This window comes from Planococcus citri, chromosome 5 (assembly GCF_950023065.1).
Source record: "Planococcus citri chromosome 5, ihPlaCitr1.1, whole genome shotgun sequence".
NCBI lineage: Eukaryota > Metazoa > Arthropoda > Insecta > Hemiptera > Pseudococcidae > Planococcus > Planococcus citri.
Window position 1 is genome coordinate 27827989 of NC_088681.1, and position 21410 is coordinate 27849398.

At 33.2% G+C, this 21410-nt stretch overlaps 1 protein-coding gene across 1 annotated transcript in view; it reads right to left on the reverse strand.

Annotated features, from left to right (window-relative positions):
- LOC135846711 (homeobox protein six1-like) overlaps nucleotides 1-21410 on the reverse strand; it is a 65351-nt gene that overhangs the window by 42187 nt on the left and 1754 nt on the right. Inside the window, exon 2 of the mRNA XM_065365953.1 lies at nucleotides 14047-14972. Coding sequence (XP_065222025.1) covers nucleotides 14047-14816 — 770 coding nt within the window. The 5' untranslated portion in view covers nucleotides 14817-14972. The remainder of the gene's footprint in view (nucleotides 1-14046; nucleotides 14973-21410) is intronic.

A 21410-nucleotide genomic window follows, 5' to 3' on the forward strand; every position in this document is an offset into this window, starting at 1 on the left:
TTGCATATGTGCTATTCATGTAACGTGTTGTTAATATTGCACACATTAAATATTATTCTCGTGTATAACTTGTTATTATTTATGGTGTGTATGATCATATGTTAAGAGTGTAAAAGCAACCATTTCCTACTCACGCCCTAGCCGAGCATGTGAGGTATTCCGGTGAGTATTTAGTAGAAATACTCTAAGGGATATTTCTTGGAAACAACACAATAGCAACAATCGTAAGTCACATTACCAATCATTGCTTTAAGTCATTTTACCCTCTTACAAATTCTTCAATTTTTTTGAAAAAATATGCATAAACTTCTTTTTTAGGGGTGCCCAAAGTGGGGGGCTCTAAAAACAGGGTTCAAAATTACGAATATACAGGGAGCTTAATTCAACTTTTTCATCTAGATTATTGAATATATACCTCAAAACGTTACGTTTGGCGCAAATCGCAGGTTTCTGGTTTTCCATGGGTTCCCAAAATATCGAAATTACGAAAAATTGGAAAATTGGATTTTTGAGTACCAGCGGAAAATTTTATTGAGCTCAAAATTTGGTAGGATGGAGGTCTTTCGGATACTAATGAACTGTAAAAAGCTTTTTAGCGGGGTTCAAAGGGGTAAGGTCGATATGGCGATTCCAAAATTTTACAAAAATTGAAACCCCCCAATTTCTGCCCCTGAGGGTCGAAAATAAGAAAATCACCTCGCATAACGTTTATCAGGTTCAAACAGATATTTTACGCTTGAAAAGTTTTCGAAAATAATACTCAGTGGTTCCTAAAATTCTTTTTCTATTCACAAATTTGGGAACCCCTGGAGCCCAAAAAATGGTCATTTTGGGTTAACTAACCACGGATTCGTATTTGGGACATTTATTACAACATTGTAAGAGTAGTCGAGTCGATAACTGTGCGGGGCCCAAAAAGTGGCCTTATCGGGACTCCTCCTTTTTCAAATTTCAAGCAATGTGAATTGTGAACAAATGTGAATGAGAAAAATGGAATAGACCATGCTGGAAATTTTTTCGTTGAAAATTTTCTATTTCTGCATCAGAATTCTTCACCTCTTAACTGTGTTGGTTCCTTTGCATAGAGCATCCAAAATTGAAAAAAAAAATGAAAAATGGAAACCTCAAATTAAAAATATCTTCCCCCGCCAATACTTGTATTTTTGATTATATTCAACTTTGGGGTGGGGGAGGAGCTCTATACAGGGTGACCAAAAAGTTAGTATTCCGATTTTCACGTTCCAAAAAGTTTTCCTAGAAGAAAACTAATGACGTTATGACGATTAAAAATTCAATTCTCTACAATTTTTTTCGACATTATTTTTCCGTAGAATGCTTGGTTCCGCCTCCACATCGATTTTTATAAAACTTCTTAACTCAGTTTGCAAATTTTTCAAAAATTCATATTTTCAAAAATTTGCAAGCTGCGAGTTTTATAAAAATTGATCTGGAGGCGGGACGAAGCATCCTACGGAATAATTATGTAGAGGAAAATCCGAAAATGGTAGAGAATTAAATTTTCAATCGTCATAATGCCATTAGTTTTTTACAAAGATGTTTAGTTTTTGATTTTTTTATACAAAAAACTAAAACTTTTTGAAATGTGAAAATCGGAATACTAAAGCCTGGTACAGACGATCCAATATATTTGACAAACTCGATTTGTCAAATCAAATTGAATTTATCAAACATATTTGGTTGTGTGGACGCTCTGATGATGTCTTTCTCAAATTTTTTAACGTTTTGTTGATCGGAGACACCATAGACACCAACTCTGAAGATAATTCTGAGAATATAAATAATTTCTATTTTCAGAATTGGTGTCATCGATCAACAAAACGTTGAAAATTTGAAAAAAAACTTAGATTATCAGAGCGTTTACATGATCTAATATATTTGACTTTCCATGTAACCAAATATATGTGATAAATTTCATCCAATTTGACAAGCCTGTTTTGTCAAATATATTGGATACGTGTGTACCAGGCTTAACTTTTGGCCACTCTGTATACAACACAAATATTTTTTAAGGCACCGAAGAACATTTAAAAGAGTTCTGAGTGGGAATGAAAAGTTTTCAAATATTTTTTATAATCGTTGGTTTATTCCATTTTTTTTTTAAATTCCAGCTTTTGGGAAACTAGGATACCAAAACAGCTTGGGGGACTGAGGGAGCTTTTTTCTTTAAAAACGAGAACATTTAAAAGGATTCTAAAGCAGAAATAAAAATTTTTTAAATAAATTGGAATTTTTCAATTTTTAAAATTTTTTTGAAACTTGAAGAGCTTCTGAATTTTTAATTTTTGTTTGCCTTGATGAATGCATTTTTCCAAGATGAGAAACCCCATTTCGACAGAAATGAATTGAAAAATCGAAAAATTCGGGTTGATGGTGTAAATTTACGATTTTGAGTGGAAAAAATCGTGAAAAAATCGTAAAAAAATCGTGAAAAAATCAGTTTTTACTTTTTTGCATTTTTGAATGTCTTTTACACTTAGGATAAAAAAATTTGAAAAAATGTGATGTTTAATACATGATATTTTTTTCATAATTGAAGGGTCTGATGGAAGAAGGGCTCCCTCGGAAAAACGCGTTCAAAGTTTTACTTTTGTTGCCAATATTGAAAACTACTCAACGTATTGATTTGAGGTAGGTGTTGTGTCAGCAACAAGTATTGACCATCACCTGCCAAATAACTTATCCACGTTTTCGAAAAAAATGAGATTTAAAAACTCGCGTCGGAGGCCCTTCTTCCATTAGTTGAATTTGATTTTGATTAACTTCATTTTTTAACGTGATTAAATCGAAAACTAAGCATTTTAGAAAAAAACTAACGACATTACGTCGATTGGAAATTTAATTCTCTACAACTTTGATCACTTGAAATTTTGGTAGGATGCTTCCTTTCACCTCCAGATCAATTTTTTCCATTAAGCTGATTTTGATTTTTATTCACATTCATCTTTTACGTGATATAAATCAAAAACTAATCATTTTAGCCTTTAGGAAAAAACTAACGATATTATGTCGATTGGAAATTTAATTCTCTACAACTTTGTTAACTTGAAATTTCCGTAGGATGCTTCCTTTCGCCTCCAGATTAATTTTTATGAAACTGTAACACGTACCATACGGTATTGGCAGTACACCGATTGAGATGTTTTATTCAAAGATCGAGATACGAATAAAACATCATGTAGCTTGCTCTAGGAACAAGATCATGAACTGAAACTCACACCTAAGGTAGCTAAAACTTCAAGGAACTCAAATCACCAAAGTGCGGAAAAAGAGCCTCCTGCCGAGGAGGCCCATTTTCCATCAGGCCCTTCAATTGCACCTAAAGTGCTTCTTAAAAGCTAAAAGTGTGCGTTACACCCAAAAGATACGCTTTAAAAAATTCTAAAAATTTCCATAAATAACACTGTGGTCAAGAGAGACTGTCAAAGTTGCGAAAATTGCCGGTTTTGCCCTACTTCGAGAGTTCGTAGCGACATCTGTATTGTTTTGTGAAAAAAACAAGGTCATTTTCAGATTCTACGCACTTTTTTAAGTAAACTACTTTCCCCGATTTTTGATTTTCGAAGTTTCAAGCGCGTAAGACTAATTTTTCTAAATACGAAAAATTCAATTTGAACTTCGGGTGAACACAGTTCCGCGCCACGAGTACGTGGTGGAGTAACGCCAGCGTCGCGCGCTCCCGGTTTCAAAATATTATACAAATAAAAATCTTCCGTAATGCGCTTGAAACTTCAAAAATCAAAAATTGGGGAGAGTAGTTTACTTAAAAAAGTGCGTAGAATCCGAAAATGACCTTGGTTTTTTCGCAAAACAATACTGATGTTGCTACAAACTCTTGAAGTAGGGCAAAAATGGTCATTTTTGCAACTTTGATCCTCTCTCCTGACCACAAAAGCAACTCAAATTGAAAATCCCCACTCTGTTTTTTATTTTAGAGTCTAAAGTACCTACCAATTAAGCCAGTTGCCTAGTGCAATTGACTGCTGTCATCTAGGACTGGGAGAAGCTGAATACCAACCAAAAAATTTGAAATGACTTACGTGAGATCACTTCTTCACGATTCGAATCCTGGGTTCCGTCAAATGTATGTACAAAGGAAAATTGAAATTCATACCACTCTATGTAGTATAAAAAAATACGCTTATTTTTGCAAAAAAAAAGGTGTCATACACGAGGAAAAATCACACCTAAAATAAATCTGCCGTTACAAAGGAGCTTATGAGGACACTCGTATGCTTACACTTACATCACACAACCATTCTCGATAACCCATAACACTTGATCGGTCAAGTAGACGACACAGAGGCACCGTCAGTAAGTATTATCGCATTTCTAGTCTACAAGCATGGAAAAGACGTCGCGCCGCCGACGTGGAACTTGGTCATAAAAATCAAAGTATTGATTCATTTTGCGGTACGTGGTGTATAAATCGATGTACCAATCGAGATAAAAAGATGAGCAGACGGTACACGCGAGTCTATAGAGTGTTGAAAATTATTACAGACGCCTCTTCCGAGAGACTTTCTCACCTACAAAGACACAAAGTCGATTATCTGCGACAAAAAATCATTATTGTTTTTTTTTCAGCATCCGCTCACCACGTAGCCTATCTATCTAAATAACCAACAGTGCGAGGGGCACGATGAGTATTAAAATGACGAATCGATTACTACGACGAAAGAAAGAATCGTGTCGCGACGACGCTGTCGTATTACATTTTTCGGAACCGTGTAGTACGAGTAATTTTATATTTACAGTTGCCAAGATGGCAAAGAGCTGATCGCGAGAAAAGAGTAACATGGTAGTAGGGAAGTAAGAAGAAGTCATAAGGTAGGGAAAAAAATTCCTACCGGGCAAATTTTCCGGTGTCAAGTTATTTTCGTGATACTGGGAATGAGCCATTAAGTTGATAAATATATTTGAGAAGACGGTTACGTTACGTTACGGTTATTTTGAGCGTTCAGCTAAACCGAGAAAAAGTTTCCAATTACTGAGCCAAACGATAGAGGATGGAAAGAGAGAGAGGTCTCTCGGTGTAACGCAGACACCATCGGCTACATCTTTCGAATTTGCTGCGTTCGAAAACGAGTAGCTTAAAATAGAATGCAACACGATAGTTGTTCTCAGCATTTGGAACATATTCAAACAATTAAATGCCGCACCGCGTAATATATACGAGAAGAAAACATCGTACTCGTACAAACGATACCAACGCGTTTTTTCCCTCAAAATTGGGTGAATTTTTAAACCCCTCGAGTAAACTTAAACGAAAGCCCCAAGCTGGTTTTGACTGTGTGAATGTACCTTTGGTACCAGAAAATCCATGTTACGCGGTTGTCTAATTCGATGGAATTTTAATTGGCGATGAAATACATCCCAGAAATAAAAGTTTTGCCAAAAAGGATATCTACCATGTTTTGTTTCCGTTACCGTGTCCAGCCCCCTCATTCGCCTCCGGCCTCGATTATAAACAAAACTACAGAAAAATATCTACATAATATCAACGTTTGAATTTGAACGCCTGCCGCCTGGCCTGGTACGATATTATGATGTACACGTGAAGGGGAATTTCGTATGGTTGGGTTAGAGTGTAAATAGTAATTTAATTAATGATTTTTAATCTAGGACGTATAAATATGGAAAATATTCAACAACTGCGCTGATCTTTTCCCCCGCAGAGTTTTTTTTTCATTCTTTCCAAATTCGTAATTTTTGTATCAAGGACCACCACCAAAAAAATGTAAGCTTCATTTTTTGTGTTTTTTTTTTTTTTTTTTTTTTTTCTAAATTTAAATTATAAGAAACTTGAACCTTCTCAAAAGAAATGAGAAAATTTTCTGGTTCAAAAAAAAAAATTCACGAAAATTATCATCATTAAAATTTTCGACATAATTTCCCATCAATTATTAAAATTGCTGTCACTGCTACTACAAACGTTTTTCATTAGCTCAAGGACTTTTCAATTTGATTTCAAAATAATCTGCAATAATAAGACAACCCATCTCAGCAAAATCTGCAAAACTTGAAAATCAGTATAATACTATCTATTATTATACTAACATTAAAAAAAATTATGGAAGAGAGTGAAAAATGAACTTGGAAAAAAACTCTGAATTCTTCATTAATCCTGTCAGACTTTTGAAAATTTGAGGGGAAAATGTGATCAATTTCCAATACGTAATTTGTTCTGGAAATACGAGTCATTTTGTTTGAATTTTAAGCACTTGTAAAAATTGCAACGAACCCTTGACTTATGTTATATTTTAAAAACGTTGAAAGAAAAATCATTAGTTTAAAACATTAAAAAATAAAAACTAATTCTACCAACCATGTTCGTAATTCACTAAAAAAATTAAAAAATTAAAGTACACCACGAGTAATCAGCACGATTAAAAACAATTACGAACTGAAATGGATCTGGGGATCGTTAATGGAATGTCAATTTTAACGTCGTTAATTAATGACAAAGTTTTGATAAATTCTACCTACATAGGTAGGTATGTACTAATATTTTGTCAGATTTTAAACTCAAAAAAGAATCGGTTGATTTTCCAACATTTAGAGGAGCCCTATACCTATACCTATCTCATCTAAATATTACCATATTTTATCAGATTTTTAATAACTCAGAGAAACAAGATGAATTCTTGACATAATTTCAAACTTTTGAAAACTTTTAAAAAATTATCAATTTCTGATGTTTGAATTCTAAGAACTTATCTAGGGAAAAGATAAGTTTGATCAATTTTCTCAAGTCAATATTTAGAGTAAGTAATTTGATTTCACAATATTTTGTCCGACTTTTAATAGGTAACTTTGAAAAGAATGATTAATTTTCAGGGCTCTGATTTTCTCGCTAGAGCATGTTTTTTTGTGGAATTTTTCAATTATATCCACGGTTCATATAATTTTCATTAAAATAAACCCAATTTATTACAGCATTTTTTCGAACTTTTTACCAATAACACATCAACACTGTATGAGAAAACACTTTGGAAATTTTTTAGAAAATTTTTCTCGTTTTTAGGGGATAAGTTGTTCCTTTTTTTGGTTTCATTTATAGAGCGGTTATCATTTTTTTAAAAAAAATTTATATGTACGTACAAGTACCTATAGTGCCAAAAATAAAACGAATTTCGTTTTATATTTTTATGCCACTTTTGTGTTTCATTTTTTATCATTACCTTACCATCTTGTTAAAATCGCTTGGTCAATGATTTTTCTTGTAAAACAATACCCTGGATATTTTTAGGGAGTTTTTTATTTTTTTGGGACATCTTTTTCGTCCTTTTTACAGGAAATTTTAAAGCGAGCTTTTAGTTTTTTTGGGAGGGGGGGGGGAATATTTGAGCCTTGTAAGGTAATTTCTGATAGGTAGACTTTGAGTTACACTAAAGTAAAGTTTTATATAAGTGTGTATCTATCAAAACTGACTTTGGAGAACTTGAAAAAAATTCCAAAATTCTATCAAACTCTCAAAAATTTCTTTCTGCTTTTTTGTCAAGACTTAAAAAAAAACAGAAGGAAACAAAAAAATGACCAATTCTGCCACTTTGAGTTACACTAAAAAGTAAAGTTTTAGATAATATGTAGGTAAATAAGTCTGATTCATCAAACTTTAAAAAAATCAATACATTTCTAAAATTGTCAAACTCTTAAAAATTACTTTCTAAAATTATTCCAGACATTTTAAAGCTAGGAAAAATCAATATGTGAAGTACCCAAAACTATCTACCTATCTTATGCCAAACATTTGAAACAAAAAAAACATAGGTATCCATTATTTAAAACTTTCCCTAAAGAAGAGCTTTACGCACATTTCTCTTGATTTTTCCTCCTCTAGATGAACAATTTCAGGAAGAGAGGCCTAAACTGAATTTAAGTCTTCTCAAGAGCATTTTTTCCTGCGAAATTGGCTCGAAGATCAAATTCATTCATTAAACTTCAAGTTTAATTTTCCAAAATTTTGATGCAATTGTTTTTTTTTTTTTATTATTTATTTAAATGTTGTTCAGCAGTTCCTTCAATATTGAGTTTAGACAAAAATTGTATTCAAGTTTTTTTTATTGCTCTCGATGAGTACCATAGGTACGAAACATTCCTTACCTATTTTTTGAAAATCTAAAGTCAAGTTATATTTATTTTCAAAAAATTAGAAAATCCTATAAAAATGAAATCAGTTTCCGTAATTTGTGAACTTGAAAAAAAAAGGAATGGTCGAATCGAAGTTTTCCTTCTGACAAATACTAATCTCAAAGTTTCAATTTACAACATCTAATTTTCTCGATACGAGCACCAGGTAGAAAGATGAATTTAGAATTTTAATAAAGCAGTTGTACGAGGCAAACTTACAAAAGGTCTTAAAAAAACAAACATACTGTCCATTTTTACCGGTGTCCTACATCACAAATTAATGATAAAATAATTTCCGACACACCGATCGTACAAACCCCTCTCACCCCTTCCTCCTCACACAACCACATACGTTAATATTACGTACACATAGACATATTTCGCCTACCAGCGAAGGATTAACACTGTAGGGCCGAGTTCGTAGACCTCACGTTGTCCTCATACTACACACGATCCCTGTTTGTCAAAAAAATACCACCCCATAAAGCGTAATTAAACTTATTAAACGTCTGTGGCACGTATTCGATGCGTTATTTCCGGCATTTTTTTAATCTCCAAAGTTGGCCGAATATATGACGCCTCGATAAATGGATTTCGATAACTTTTAATGGCTGCTTAATACCTGCCTGCTTTCCAATTACGCACATTCAAAACCGCATAGGCGACGACGACGACGAGAATCTCCCCCTTTTTTTTTCTTTTTTTTTTAATAAGTTATTATCATCTTAACAACGACGACCACGACGTCGACGCCGATATTACCTACGAATGAAAAAGTACTGAAAGAACTGAAGCCTTTTACAATCTGTAGGTCTAGGTATACCAAGAAAAGAAATGACGTTAACCTCGTCAAAGTCATTTCATAATTTACAAGTACGTGGTATTTTCTGTGACACTGAAATAGGAAAATTATTCCCACGTTATTGAAATTTTTCTTCCATTATCAATGAGAAAAAATATTACAATGATTGATAAAATGTTAATCAATTTTCCAATCGAAAATACTGATGCATGAAGGATTACTTATACCTACTCAGGCACGCTGTTTCGAAATGATTGAGTAAGCGTAGATATGAGTAGAGGATGCCAATTTTGAATTCACACATGAGAATTTGAAAGAATTAGGTACCGAAGAAAATGCGGCGTAGTTTTACGAGTAAGTAAGTAATACGAGAAGACGGCGCTGTTCCAGAAATAATTCGATCCGACGATACGATGTCTCGGATTTATTTTTAAAATCATTAATTTGTAGGTTAAACTAGGCGCGTGCTGTTGTCAGTGAATTATTGAGCATCGACGAGACGCGCGACCATAGGTAGGTATAGCACAAGTACACACCAGTATGTAGATATACGGAAATATATCCGCCGAGGAGGTTAATTTTACGAGGTTAATGAGCTACAAGGGCTTAATAGAAATATGAGCGCGTGCTGCCGTTTCAAGTTTTTTTCCCTATATCTTTTGGGTATTTTTATAAAAAGTGTGTTCTTATATGCTATATGCCAGACTGTGTGAGGGAATTGGATTGGTGAATTCGTAGTTAAGTATTCGATGATGAATAATTTTGTACCTACCTATCATTTTAAAAATGAAATACAATTAGCTGATGCCAATGTCTCTGAAAATCTGAAAGAATCTAGGCATTTCACTTCTGTGGAAAAGTTGAGGAATTTTTTGAATAAAATTAACTCCGAGTAGGCACATAGATTCAAACAGATTCCAACTGTACTTTTTTTTCGTGAGAAAATTTGCTCTTATCAGCGAAAAAACAACATGGTAATGAAATCCCCTCCCTACCACAGTAGTGCAGCGTTGATCTCATTTTTTTTTAATTTATAAAAAATTGTTCAACTCGAATTATTTTTTTAAAATCTATGCTGTGTTTTTCAATTTTTCGATGATGATGACTGGATCTGATCAGATCAGGATATTCCATGGATCCGATTTGATTTGACATCTGACCAGACCTAATTCAAAGTTTTGATGGATTAGATCTATTTAGACCTGAGTAAGGTTCAATCATTTTTTCCCGGAGATTAGTGTTATATGTATTATTCATGCCATAAATGTCGAACAGCTTCCATGACCTGATTTTCTTCGCAATAAAGAATAGACAGCTATGTAAAAGGGTCTTATTTGTACCTATTTGCTGGATTTTTTCCGAATTTTTTTACTCCCAATTTTTCTAAATTAGTTCATTTTAGCAAAAAATGAAACTTTTTTATCCCAAACCTCGAAATTTTGTGAGAGGTGAACATCAAGAAATGACTTTGTCCTCATAAGAGCTCGTTTGGAGAGGAGGCCACGCGCCCCAAAAAGTTTTAAAAACAGCAAAATAATATTCTTCTAAATAAAGATTTTTTAAAATTAAAATTCTTATTTGTAGTGTAAGGTTTGAAACAGACTGAGAAGGGTGGGAGGGCGGTAAAAGGAGTTGAATGCCTTATTGTGAAAATCAGTAGGTAGGTAAATATTAAACGAAGAGTGATATTCCAAAACTCGCTTTGTCCATTTTCACAACTTTTCAGGATTTGGGTGGATTTATGATGTAGGAGTGTAGGTATACACTTCATCCACTAAATACTGCTGAAAAAATTTCAATAAAAATGCACAAAGCGCGTTTTGGAACATTATTTTTTTTTAAATTTTTAGTGAATTGGTTATTTAGGTGACTTTAACACCTCATTTTGGTAGGTTGATGATGTAGGAATGTGAGTTAATGCTTCATCTACCAGGTACCGCTGAAAACCCAACTTTGACAAAAATGGACAAAGCGAGTTTTGGAATATCACTCTTCAAATATATTCTCCATTTTCTAACATTTTTTAGCTCTAAAAGTCCTAAAACTGAATGGAAAATTGGCCAAGACATAAAAATTTTTGAAATTAAAAAGTGAAAAATTCATCCCCAATCCAAGAATTGTTGATTTTTAATGAATTGAAATTAATACTCTGATTTGGGACACCAGAATTTTGGAATAGGTTGAAGAAGAAGGTCTTAATGCTCCTAATTTTTTTTTACAACTTTTCTGCAGAAAAGCACAATTTTTTTGGTAGAATTGAAAAAGTCAACATGGCAACAAAATGTTTGGGAAGGAGTAAATTAGGTAGGTGCTGATTTAGCAAATTTTGGAACTTTCCAAATTCCCAACCCTTTCGTTTAACTCGCTGTGCCTCCCAAATGCCCCCCACTGTTTTCGGAATACCCATTTAAATTTTTTAGTTGAAAAAATTGTCAAATCAGGAGAGTTTTTTCTGTTTTCAGAAATTAAAAAGTGTTCAAGTAAATTCTCAATGATGGACTCTGTATGGGGTCAAAATTTTCCAAGGTTAGCATTTTACCCCGGGGGGGGGGGGTAGGTTAAAGAACTTGGTGATTTGTCAAAATGTTTGAAAATTACTAAAATATTCTATTTTCGAAATTTTCAGAGTAATGAACACTCTTTCTTTCAGTAAGTTTCAAAGATTCACTTTAAAAATAAAAAGCATTCTAAACCTCTTCCTCAGATGATAATTTTAGTTTTATTAACATCCGGCAAAAGTTTGCGAATTACGAGTAATTAATAATAGTATACTATTTTTATTTCATATGAGAGGAAAATAAATGCTGAAATTCTAAAAAAATGTTAATTTTGAATTTGTAAACGTATGCGGAAAACAGTTACTTTTCTCCCTAGAGAGGAAAGTAACTACTTTCCACACTTGTTTTGATAGCTGCGTTAAAGACGTATTTTCCAACCACAAAACTGTCTAGGAAACTACTCATTTTCCGATCATATGTAATTAAAATTATTTCCTGACCTGACGTTTGAATGACCTCCCCCCCCACCAGTTTGTGACTGTGAGTAGGTAGTTGATACAATTTGAAAGATTTTTTAAAAATTCAGAACAAGCCAGGGAAAATAGATTCTCCAAAATACTGAGTATTCTGACCGTAAAAAGCAACTGATTTTGTTTCAGAATTTCAACCCATTTTAATTGGTAGCAGGAAACTTTTTCAAAAATCCCAAAAACCATGGCCCAATTATTATGTGATCAAAAGTTCTTGAAATAATGACTCAATTTTGAATTCAGTTTTCGAAACAATTTCAATCCAAAGTTGCGAAGCACTGAAAACAGCTTAATGAAAGAAAAGAACGAGCTTTTATAACCTCAAAAGTGGTCGAAATCTAATAATTAAATCTGCTCGGATGTGCCTCCAAAAAAACTGCATATTTTTCATTTGTTTTTTCAACCTGTAATATGGCTTCTTATCTACCTCCTCACCTCCCACCCCTCCCCTCCCCATCCCCCATTAAACAATTTCTTCATTTTTTTCTGAATTTTGAGGTTTAGTCTATCTATAGCTGATTGATTAATCAAATAAAAATCTGAAAAAAGAAATCGTTTAGGTTTTTCTTATCGACTTATTTAAGATTATTTCGTCAGTATTGAGACGATTGAAAATTTAAATTCAAATAATCCTTCACTTTGAATAAAATAAATGAGAACTTTTGAAAAAGTTATTTTAGTCTTTTAAATTTCTCAAATACGTACCTATTCTTCAACTCTTTGATTTTGACGTGAAACACTGATAAAAACTACATCATTCAGAAAATTACTAAGCTTATTTTTAGCCCTTGAAATTTTCACGAAGAAAAAAAAACAGATTACTTGCAGTCTATCAATCAGTGAGCGATGTGAGGTGAGAGAGGCAAAATAACCCATAAAATTTGCTTCATAATCCGACAAATTCATTTTTTCACCACTTTGAGGTAGGTTGCATTTGAAATTTTTCAGGTATTTTTAATTTGAATACTTGATCAAACATTCTTTTAAATGCAATCTTTTAGAAAAAAATATTCACATTTTCAAAGCCTCTGAAGCCATACACAAGGTAAGAGCTCTGAAGTAGGCATCAATAAACGATAATCGTGTGGTTTTTTTCGGGGCGAGGGATTTTGAGCTAAACGAAGTTGGGTTTCAGGTGCCTATACATAAAAGTTGTCGAAAAAACGTGAGCGCGAAAGGCTAAAGGCTCAATCTAAACCTAGGTACAAAGACGGAACCCTTGCAGCAGATTTATTTTATATAAGTACCTACGAATTAACGATCTACCGAATGGTAGCTTAAAATCAAACACGAAGCCTATAACCATCGTGTATCGATCCAAATCGATACTTATCTTGAAACTTTGATGGACATTTTTATAGCAGACACGAACTCCACAATAGTACAAACCCGAGATCGGATCTAAAAAGATAATTTCTTTGATACCATACGACGTTCTATACTAATTTTAAACAATTTGGATACACAATGCATGGAATACGTGTACCTATTTTGGGACAAACTTCCCACCAGATGAGAAGAGAGCAATAACAGAAGCGTGTTTTAAAATACATTAATCCTTATCTTTGATCGTTTTTTAAACAATCGAATAGGTAGGTAACAAGTTGGTTAAAATTCGATATCAATTGAAGCTGATGACAAGATAAGATTTTATAGTCATATCCTCTTTTAAATTAACAAAGAAATTAATAAAATCTACAAATACATTCATAACGAAACCTAATTAATCATTATTGATTATACAATGTAAAATCTCCCCCTTCCCCGTCTAATAGAGATGAACCATGTAGGAAAAAAGTGTTCCAGAGTATCATATTCTGTTTCCAGATAAGTTTTTCAATCAATTGAATTTGATTAGGTAAATATTGAGGATTTAGTTACATAGGTATTATAATGTTTTCTCAATTTTCTGAGATCATGATGCACTTTTTTGAACACTAATGGTAAATGAATCATGAGATGAGAGAACAAGCACAAAAATTGTTCAAAAATTAGCAACAAACCACAAGTATAGGTATAAGTACGAGGTAAAATATCAATGTATCAGATTGAAAGACAAACTCACCCATCTTTTTGCTCAGCTGCTCTGTCACGTTGTCTTCGATTTTTGAACCAGTTTGAAACTTGAGTAGTGGTAAGACCAGTGGTTTCGGCTAATTCGCGTTTCTCTCTGGGACTAGGATAAGGATTATGATTATACCAATCGCGTAATACCGATCTTGATTTTTCTTTAAAACAGTAACTAGTCTCTTCGCCATCCCATATAGTTCTGGGTAGAGGAAACTTCCTTCTTACGCGATATTTGCCAACAGCTCCGAGCGGTCTTCCTCGTAGTCTTTCCGCCTCGACGTAGTGTGCTTTTAACCAGAGCGCTTGAAGTTTCGGATGATTGTGCGGCGAGAACTGGTGACTTTCTAGGATTCTATACAGGTCTTTGAAGTTGCCCCGGTGAAAGGCGACGATGGCTTTGGCCTTTAGTACGCTCTCGTTCTTGTGCAACTTCTCGCAAGCCGGCAACGACCACAAAAATCGCCCCAATCGATCGATGTTGCCCGATTGTTGCAACACTTCGCAAACGCACGCCACTTGTTCCTGCGTAAATCCGAAACTAGGCAATAAAGGACTCATGTTATTCGGCGTTACGGGCGAATTTGACGCGTGTGACACCCCAGGCTGCACGTTATGATGCGGTCCCAACATCACTGACGCCGCCGAGCTCTGTAAAGAGCTGAAACCTACTGGATGGACCCCCAGCATGCGACTCCCACTTTCTTCGTAATGCGACGCGGTGGTTACTAGATTATTTTTAGTCGCCGCCGTATTCCACTCGCACATGTGTGGAACACTAGCGGAACAGCAGCTCTATCAGCGGGCTAAAGTTGAAAGCGTGTGCCGTTAAATCCATTATTACAATAGTCGCGAGCTATCTTCGTGGGTTTGTTTTGTATACTGTACGATTTCTTCGGCGATGTTGTCTTTTTCACGGTTTACCTGCGAAATTAACGAAAATTTGGTCAGATTTTCCAATAGGATACCAAACAATACATACTCTACGAGTAGATAGGCACTAATTTGAGACCATTAAGGTCCAACTCTATCAAAAACCTTGGATGTTGATCATGGGGGAGGGGGAGGGTTGATCACAAGCAATGCTCGCCGATTACAACTCGATGACACGTATCCACCCAAAGAGATAATTCAGCATACCCTAAATTCAGTTCCTCAAGCTGCCTAACTAGAAATTGAAGGGGCTACAGTTTCAAAATATTTGAGAATGAACCTTTAAGGTTCCATAGAAGGATCTTTAAAAGGGTCATTTTCAAAATGAAAAATAGGCCAATCCCCCTCCCCTCAAATGTTTACAAAATAACCAAAAATTAATATTTAAAAAATTATTCAAAAAAAATCAAAAATCAAAAAAACAAAATTGTTTTAATGATAAGTATGAACATTTGAGAGATTTTTTGAAAATTCGTAAAAAAGAAGGAACTTTTAGTCAGAAAAAAAAAACTTCAAACTTTTTCCATTCACCCAGATGAAGGGCCAGAAGAATCTGTCAGACATCAAGACTTTGCAATTCTTGGTTTTAAAAATATCAATTTTAGTTCATCTTTAGATGATGAACGATAAAAGTACTCCAACAAAATAGCTCAACTTCAAAATTCACAAGCAAATCTACCTGTTCGTTGAACCTATTTCGCATCAACTCGAACGAAAAATGAAGTGAGGTCCCCTCATTTGACCCCAAAATTTTTCTATAATTTAGTAACATCAACAACATCATTTCCATTCTGGGTCATTCCACGTCAATTAGACCAAGAAGTGGTAGGGGGTTCGGCGATTTTTTTGAAATTTTTCCCGTGGAAAGATCTTCCGAAGGGATGACCAATGGCGCAAATCGCAGCCCTCTAGCCCATTTTTAAAGGCAGCAAGGGAGTGTCAAAGTTTTCAGTGAACCTAAACTATCATCCATTTCAGCAGTGGATTACTCGATAACTGCGATACCTACCAAAATGGAACATCTTCTCATAGTTAGGGGTTTTGAAAGGCTTTTTGGTATATCATAAAAATCAGTGTTGCCACTTTTTTTCGTACAAAAAATTAGCTCAAAAAGTTTTGAAACGTAGTTTTCATATAGTTCAGACTCTCAAAAATTCTGAAAAAAATATTATTATGGACAACTTTTCATGCTAAACAACATATTAGAAAATTGGGATGGTACCATTATTGATTTTGAAAAAATTCAAGTTTGCAAAAAAATGTGATTTTTTGATTTGAAACATGAAAAAAAGTTTTGATAGGCGAAGTTGACCTATTTGACCCCCATTTTAACGTATCTGTTGAAAAAGTTGAAAACCCCCTTTCACTCGATGAAATAAACTCCTTACAAAAAAATCAAAATTCGAAAAAATTCATTTTTCAATTTCAAACATCAAAAAAAAGTTTAAAATTCATTTGTATTAAGTATTTTGACCTATTTCTGACGTATTTCATGAAAAAGTTGATAAAAATTACACTCACAACAAAAAAATAAAAATTCGTTCATTTTTTGAATCTTTTCGAATTTTGGGAAAAATTTCAAAAAAATCGCACAACCCTCCTACCACTTCTTGGTTTAATTGACGTGGAATGACCCTTCTAACATTACCATGGATGGGACAAGGCCTCATAATTTTCACTGAATATTGCACCCATAATTTTTTGCGATGAAACCAACTTTGAGTTCATTGGAAGTTTTTGCGAGTAAAGACACCTAAATTTTATACTTTATTAGAGAAAATTCAAAAGCAATTTTGAGGAGAGTACGTGAAAATTTCAAATACTAAAATTTGAAAACTTGAAATTTGAACACAACTATTAAAACGACCTTTTTTCACTCCATTTCAAACTGAATAATTCTCAAAATGAAATCTCAATGGGGGGTGGGGGTGGGAGAAGGGCTCACATTTATGAGAAGGATTCATGAAGGAAATAAATCAAGTTCAAAATATCAGCTACTTAATTTTTTTCATCCGAGTCGCCCGAACTTCCAACTCCTCCACTGATGGCCTTAAAATGGCCAAATAGATACCAAAAAATTGTAAAATATCGAGATATTAAAAATCAAGATAGGTAGTTTTTAAATTTTTTTTTGAAATTTGATGAAGTTTCACAAAAAGTTATGGCCACATGACCTCAAAAAGACGTTGGAAAGACCTGAAAAACATTTAAAATTTCTGGGTCAATACCTAACTACTCCGGAGAGAGCTCAAAATTTAAAAAATTCAAAAATATAACAATTGAAGCAGTGAATAGTGTGTCTGTTTTAATAAAATTGAACTTTTTGACCAAAATTGTTTCAATTTTTTTTTTTTTTTGATTATGCATGTATATATCTCTTATGAAGAAAGGTAACCTATATCTCAATTCCATCAGAAAAATTCTCTGAATTTTTCATGTTTCGACATTTTTTTCCAATTTCTTTTCAGTTTATAGGTAATTTTTTGATGAGCATTATTAAGGACAAAAATCAGTTAAATCTTAATTAGGTATACCCTCAATTTTAAGGAGATGATCGAAAAAGTATCGCATTTCGAGGAAAAAAATTATTTTAAGAACTCCTGAACTTGACAAATATGAACTTTATCATTTATGGAAGTTCTAAACACATCAAGTGATCACTTGAGCCAAAAAATTGAGAAAATAATTTAAACAATAATTGAAACGATATTTCACATGAACAGAAAGTTTACATTTTTTCCACGACTCGTTGAATTCGTTTGACCATAATTTGTTACAACTCCCCCCCCCCACAGAAAATCACATTAAAGACCAACCTCTCAAAATGTAAAAAGTAGTAAACGAACATTACCAACATAAAAAATAAAACTAGATGGTACCTAGATATGCCAAATTTGTCCACAAAATTGTCGTTTTAAATTTCACTCATCCCAGCTCATCTTCAACGACACTTACCTAACCAATCTTTAGGTACGAGTGTTTTTTTTTTTGCTACCTACCATTTAATTCTCCAGCGAGAAATACTTAATAAAAAAAGAATCGTCAATTTGTCCGATAAAACGTCACACAAAGTCGAATCATCGAAGCAATAAATATAAACTCCAGTCCAGTTTGAATAACCAAAGTCGAACGAGGCGACAATCTAGTAAAAGACTAAATTCCTGCTTGATGAGTTGAAATGAATGGTGTCACATCAAAATATGGCAAAATCAGGCTCATAAATTTCTTATCATTACGAATAATCGCCACCAGAGAAGTTGTAATTTTATTAACGGCTTTGGACACTGACGTGTGTATAAAATAGTAACCAATTAAGTACCCGATGAGTAAAATTTTTCACGTTATTTTTTATTTTTATTTATTTCGTGTGACGTATCTATGGAGGCAGAGGAGTGAGTACCTACGACTTACGAGTGTAGACTAGTTACGTAGTTTTTCAAGCGGTGTTATTATCTTTGAAATAAGTATCATTTTAGCGTTCGTGGAAATGGTTTTTAATTTATTAATGAGGAATTCTGATGATATTTTTACAATGTTTTTGTATGTAACTCGTAAAAAAAATATACGAAGAATTTTTTTCAGACAAATCCAGTTTTCTGATTTTAAAATCAAGGAAAAATCAAAGATCCTTCTATGTAGGAAAAATTTCCAAATTTTGATTCATATAGTTAATTGATGGCAGAAGGCACAAATGTATAATTATTCTGAGTTTGTAGAGCTGGCTAAAGCTTTATTTGTGCCATTAGCATTTGTTTTGTTTTTTTTTTCAAAACTGAAAATTCAGAAATCAGCTGGACGCTCTTGAACTGCTCAAACTCATTCCCATTTAGTTTGGAAGATCAAAAATACGATGTAAATTCAAATATTATAGCATCCTATTTCCACTGCATCATAATAAAGTGCCTACCTACATATTTTGATGTAACTCATTACAGCCAAATTGTGGTTTTCAAAAACTGCCAAAATTTTAAAAACCGTGAAATTTAGCCACTGATTTTTTCAATAAGTAGGTACCTATCTACCTCAGTATCTGCGTTTCTAGCCCATTAAACCATCTTGAACATATTACAGGCTTGGCTAAAAAATTAAAAAAATACTGTAGAACCATAAAAAGAAAATTTTGAAATGCTCAAAAATTTCATATACCTATGCCAATTTTTCATGAATTTCACATCCATATAGCTAAGGATTTAAAAATGAGAAAAAGTAATTCAAATCGTTTTTGATGATTTTGTCAAGTTTTTACAACAATTTTTCTGTATTTTTTCACCAAAATGGGAAGAAAATTAGAAAAAAAATCAATAGACCTGATCTTTACACCCTTTTTTTTAAGTTCTTGGGATACACTCTAAAATGAAAGAAATCTGTTGAACCATTTTTTATGGAGGAAGAGGAGTAGTGATTTTCATTCTTTCTAAAGGAACCAAATTACCACTTTTGGATGATTTTTTTTTTAAATTAGGGGACGATTTTTATAGAATTTTTCGCGCTTATCACGAAAAAAAAAGTAAAAAAAGTCCATCAAGTGAGAATTTTTACAATTTAAGGGTTGATGACGCTGTTATCACTGAAATTTCATCAATTTTTCGTACTTTTTGAGTAATTTATTTACCTTATGATGATTTTAAAGTTTCTATGATAGGCCTACTTTATGTAATTATTTCACGATTTCATTTCATTTAAATAACAAGTTATTGATCAATTTTCGCAATTTTTGCAATTTTTTTTATAATTAGGCATGTTTTTGCTACTTCTTTTAATTTTTACAATAGCCTACGTATTTTATCAATTTTTAGTCAATTTAAACTAAGTACATATTTTAATAACGTTTCAACAAATTTTTGAACAATTTCTAAAAAACTCAGTTTAATGATGCTGATTTTTTTTTTATCAATTTATGATAACTTTCAATAATTGGGAAGTTGATTCTGCAATTTTTTTTGTATGTATTGTATGTTTTGCATTTTTAATAAATTATTATTCAATTTTGTAGTCTGTGCGATTTCTGCGGAACTACTTTTCTTGTTTATGTTTTTTTTGCACATTTTTTTACATTTTCCCAACATACTTAAAGTTTCTCTCAATTTGAATAAAAAAATTCGCCAAAAATTGGTTAAAAAGGGAGTTAAAAAATGGGAAATTCAACTGCTCAAAATTTTCAGTTTTTTCGGCCTTTTTCAAAAAAAGAGATGAAATGGAATCAGTGCGTTAAATTTTTGGTCAAAAGGATGACTTTTTGAAGACTTTGTTGACCCACAGTCCAAAAGGACGATTTTTTAAAATGCACTTTGAAGACCTGGGAGGTATCTCATCCATTGTACATAAAATTATACATGTCAAAAACACAAGTCAAATAATGAAAATTTCAATTTCAATAATGATAGGAAGGTATTTGGAAATAATTTGAAAAATACTCAACTCAATTTTTCTGATATGAAAGCAGAATATTTTGCGGTCGTGGGCTTCGAAACGTTCCCTATAATTTTTAGAATGTCATTGAATTGAGATCTTCAATTTTTTCATCTCTGTTTAGCTTGAACTGAACAAAGATCAAACATATAGGAATATTGACGATTTTCAAAAATAAAAGAAGGATTTTCCAAATTCCTGTAATCTTGAAGTACTCATCATATCAGGTGTGGGTAGAAGAAGGTATCTCGTTAATTAAATGAGGTCCAAATTTCATTGATGGAAGGAGAGCAGAGAATCAGGCATGAAGCCTGTAGAAGAACTTGTTTTCACAGAATTGGCCAAGTTAATTCTCTAATTAGAAAAAAAATTCTGACTGGAATATTTTAGAAAAGTAAATACGTTTTTTTTTCTAAAAAATGGGAAAAAATTGCGCACTAAGATGAAAAATTTCATTTCATAATGAAACAAAATGATTTTTTTGGGGAAATTGGAATTTTGCCGAGTACTAACTCAGAGGGAAATGATCAGGCCTGATCAGGTCTGAGAGTATCTATAATCCGATCTGGTCAGATCTAATTGGATTAGGAGAATATTTCAGGTCTCCTCTATTAGATCTGATTGAGTCTGAATAGATTTAATCTGATCTGAAGAGGGATTCAGGGAAATGTTTAGATTTTGAATCTGATCAGACCAGGAATCCAATCCGATAAAGAAACAAAATGATTTTTTTTAGGGAAAATTGGAGTTTTGCCGAGTACTTACTCAGAGGGAAATGATCAATTGCGATCAGGCCTGATCACGTCTGAGCATATCTAATCCGATCTGGTCAGATCTAATTGGATTAGGAGAATATTTCGTCACGTCCAATCAGGTCTCCTCCTATTGGATCTGATTGAGTCTGAACAGATTTAATCTGATCTGAGTCTGAAGAGGGATTCAGGGAAATATTTTGATTTCGGGTCTAATCAGACCAGGAATCCAATCCAATCATTTTCTCCCGGGTATGCTGAAATTTTA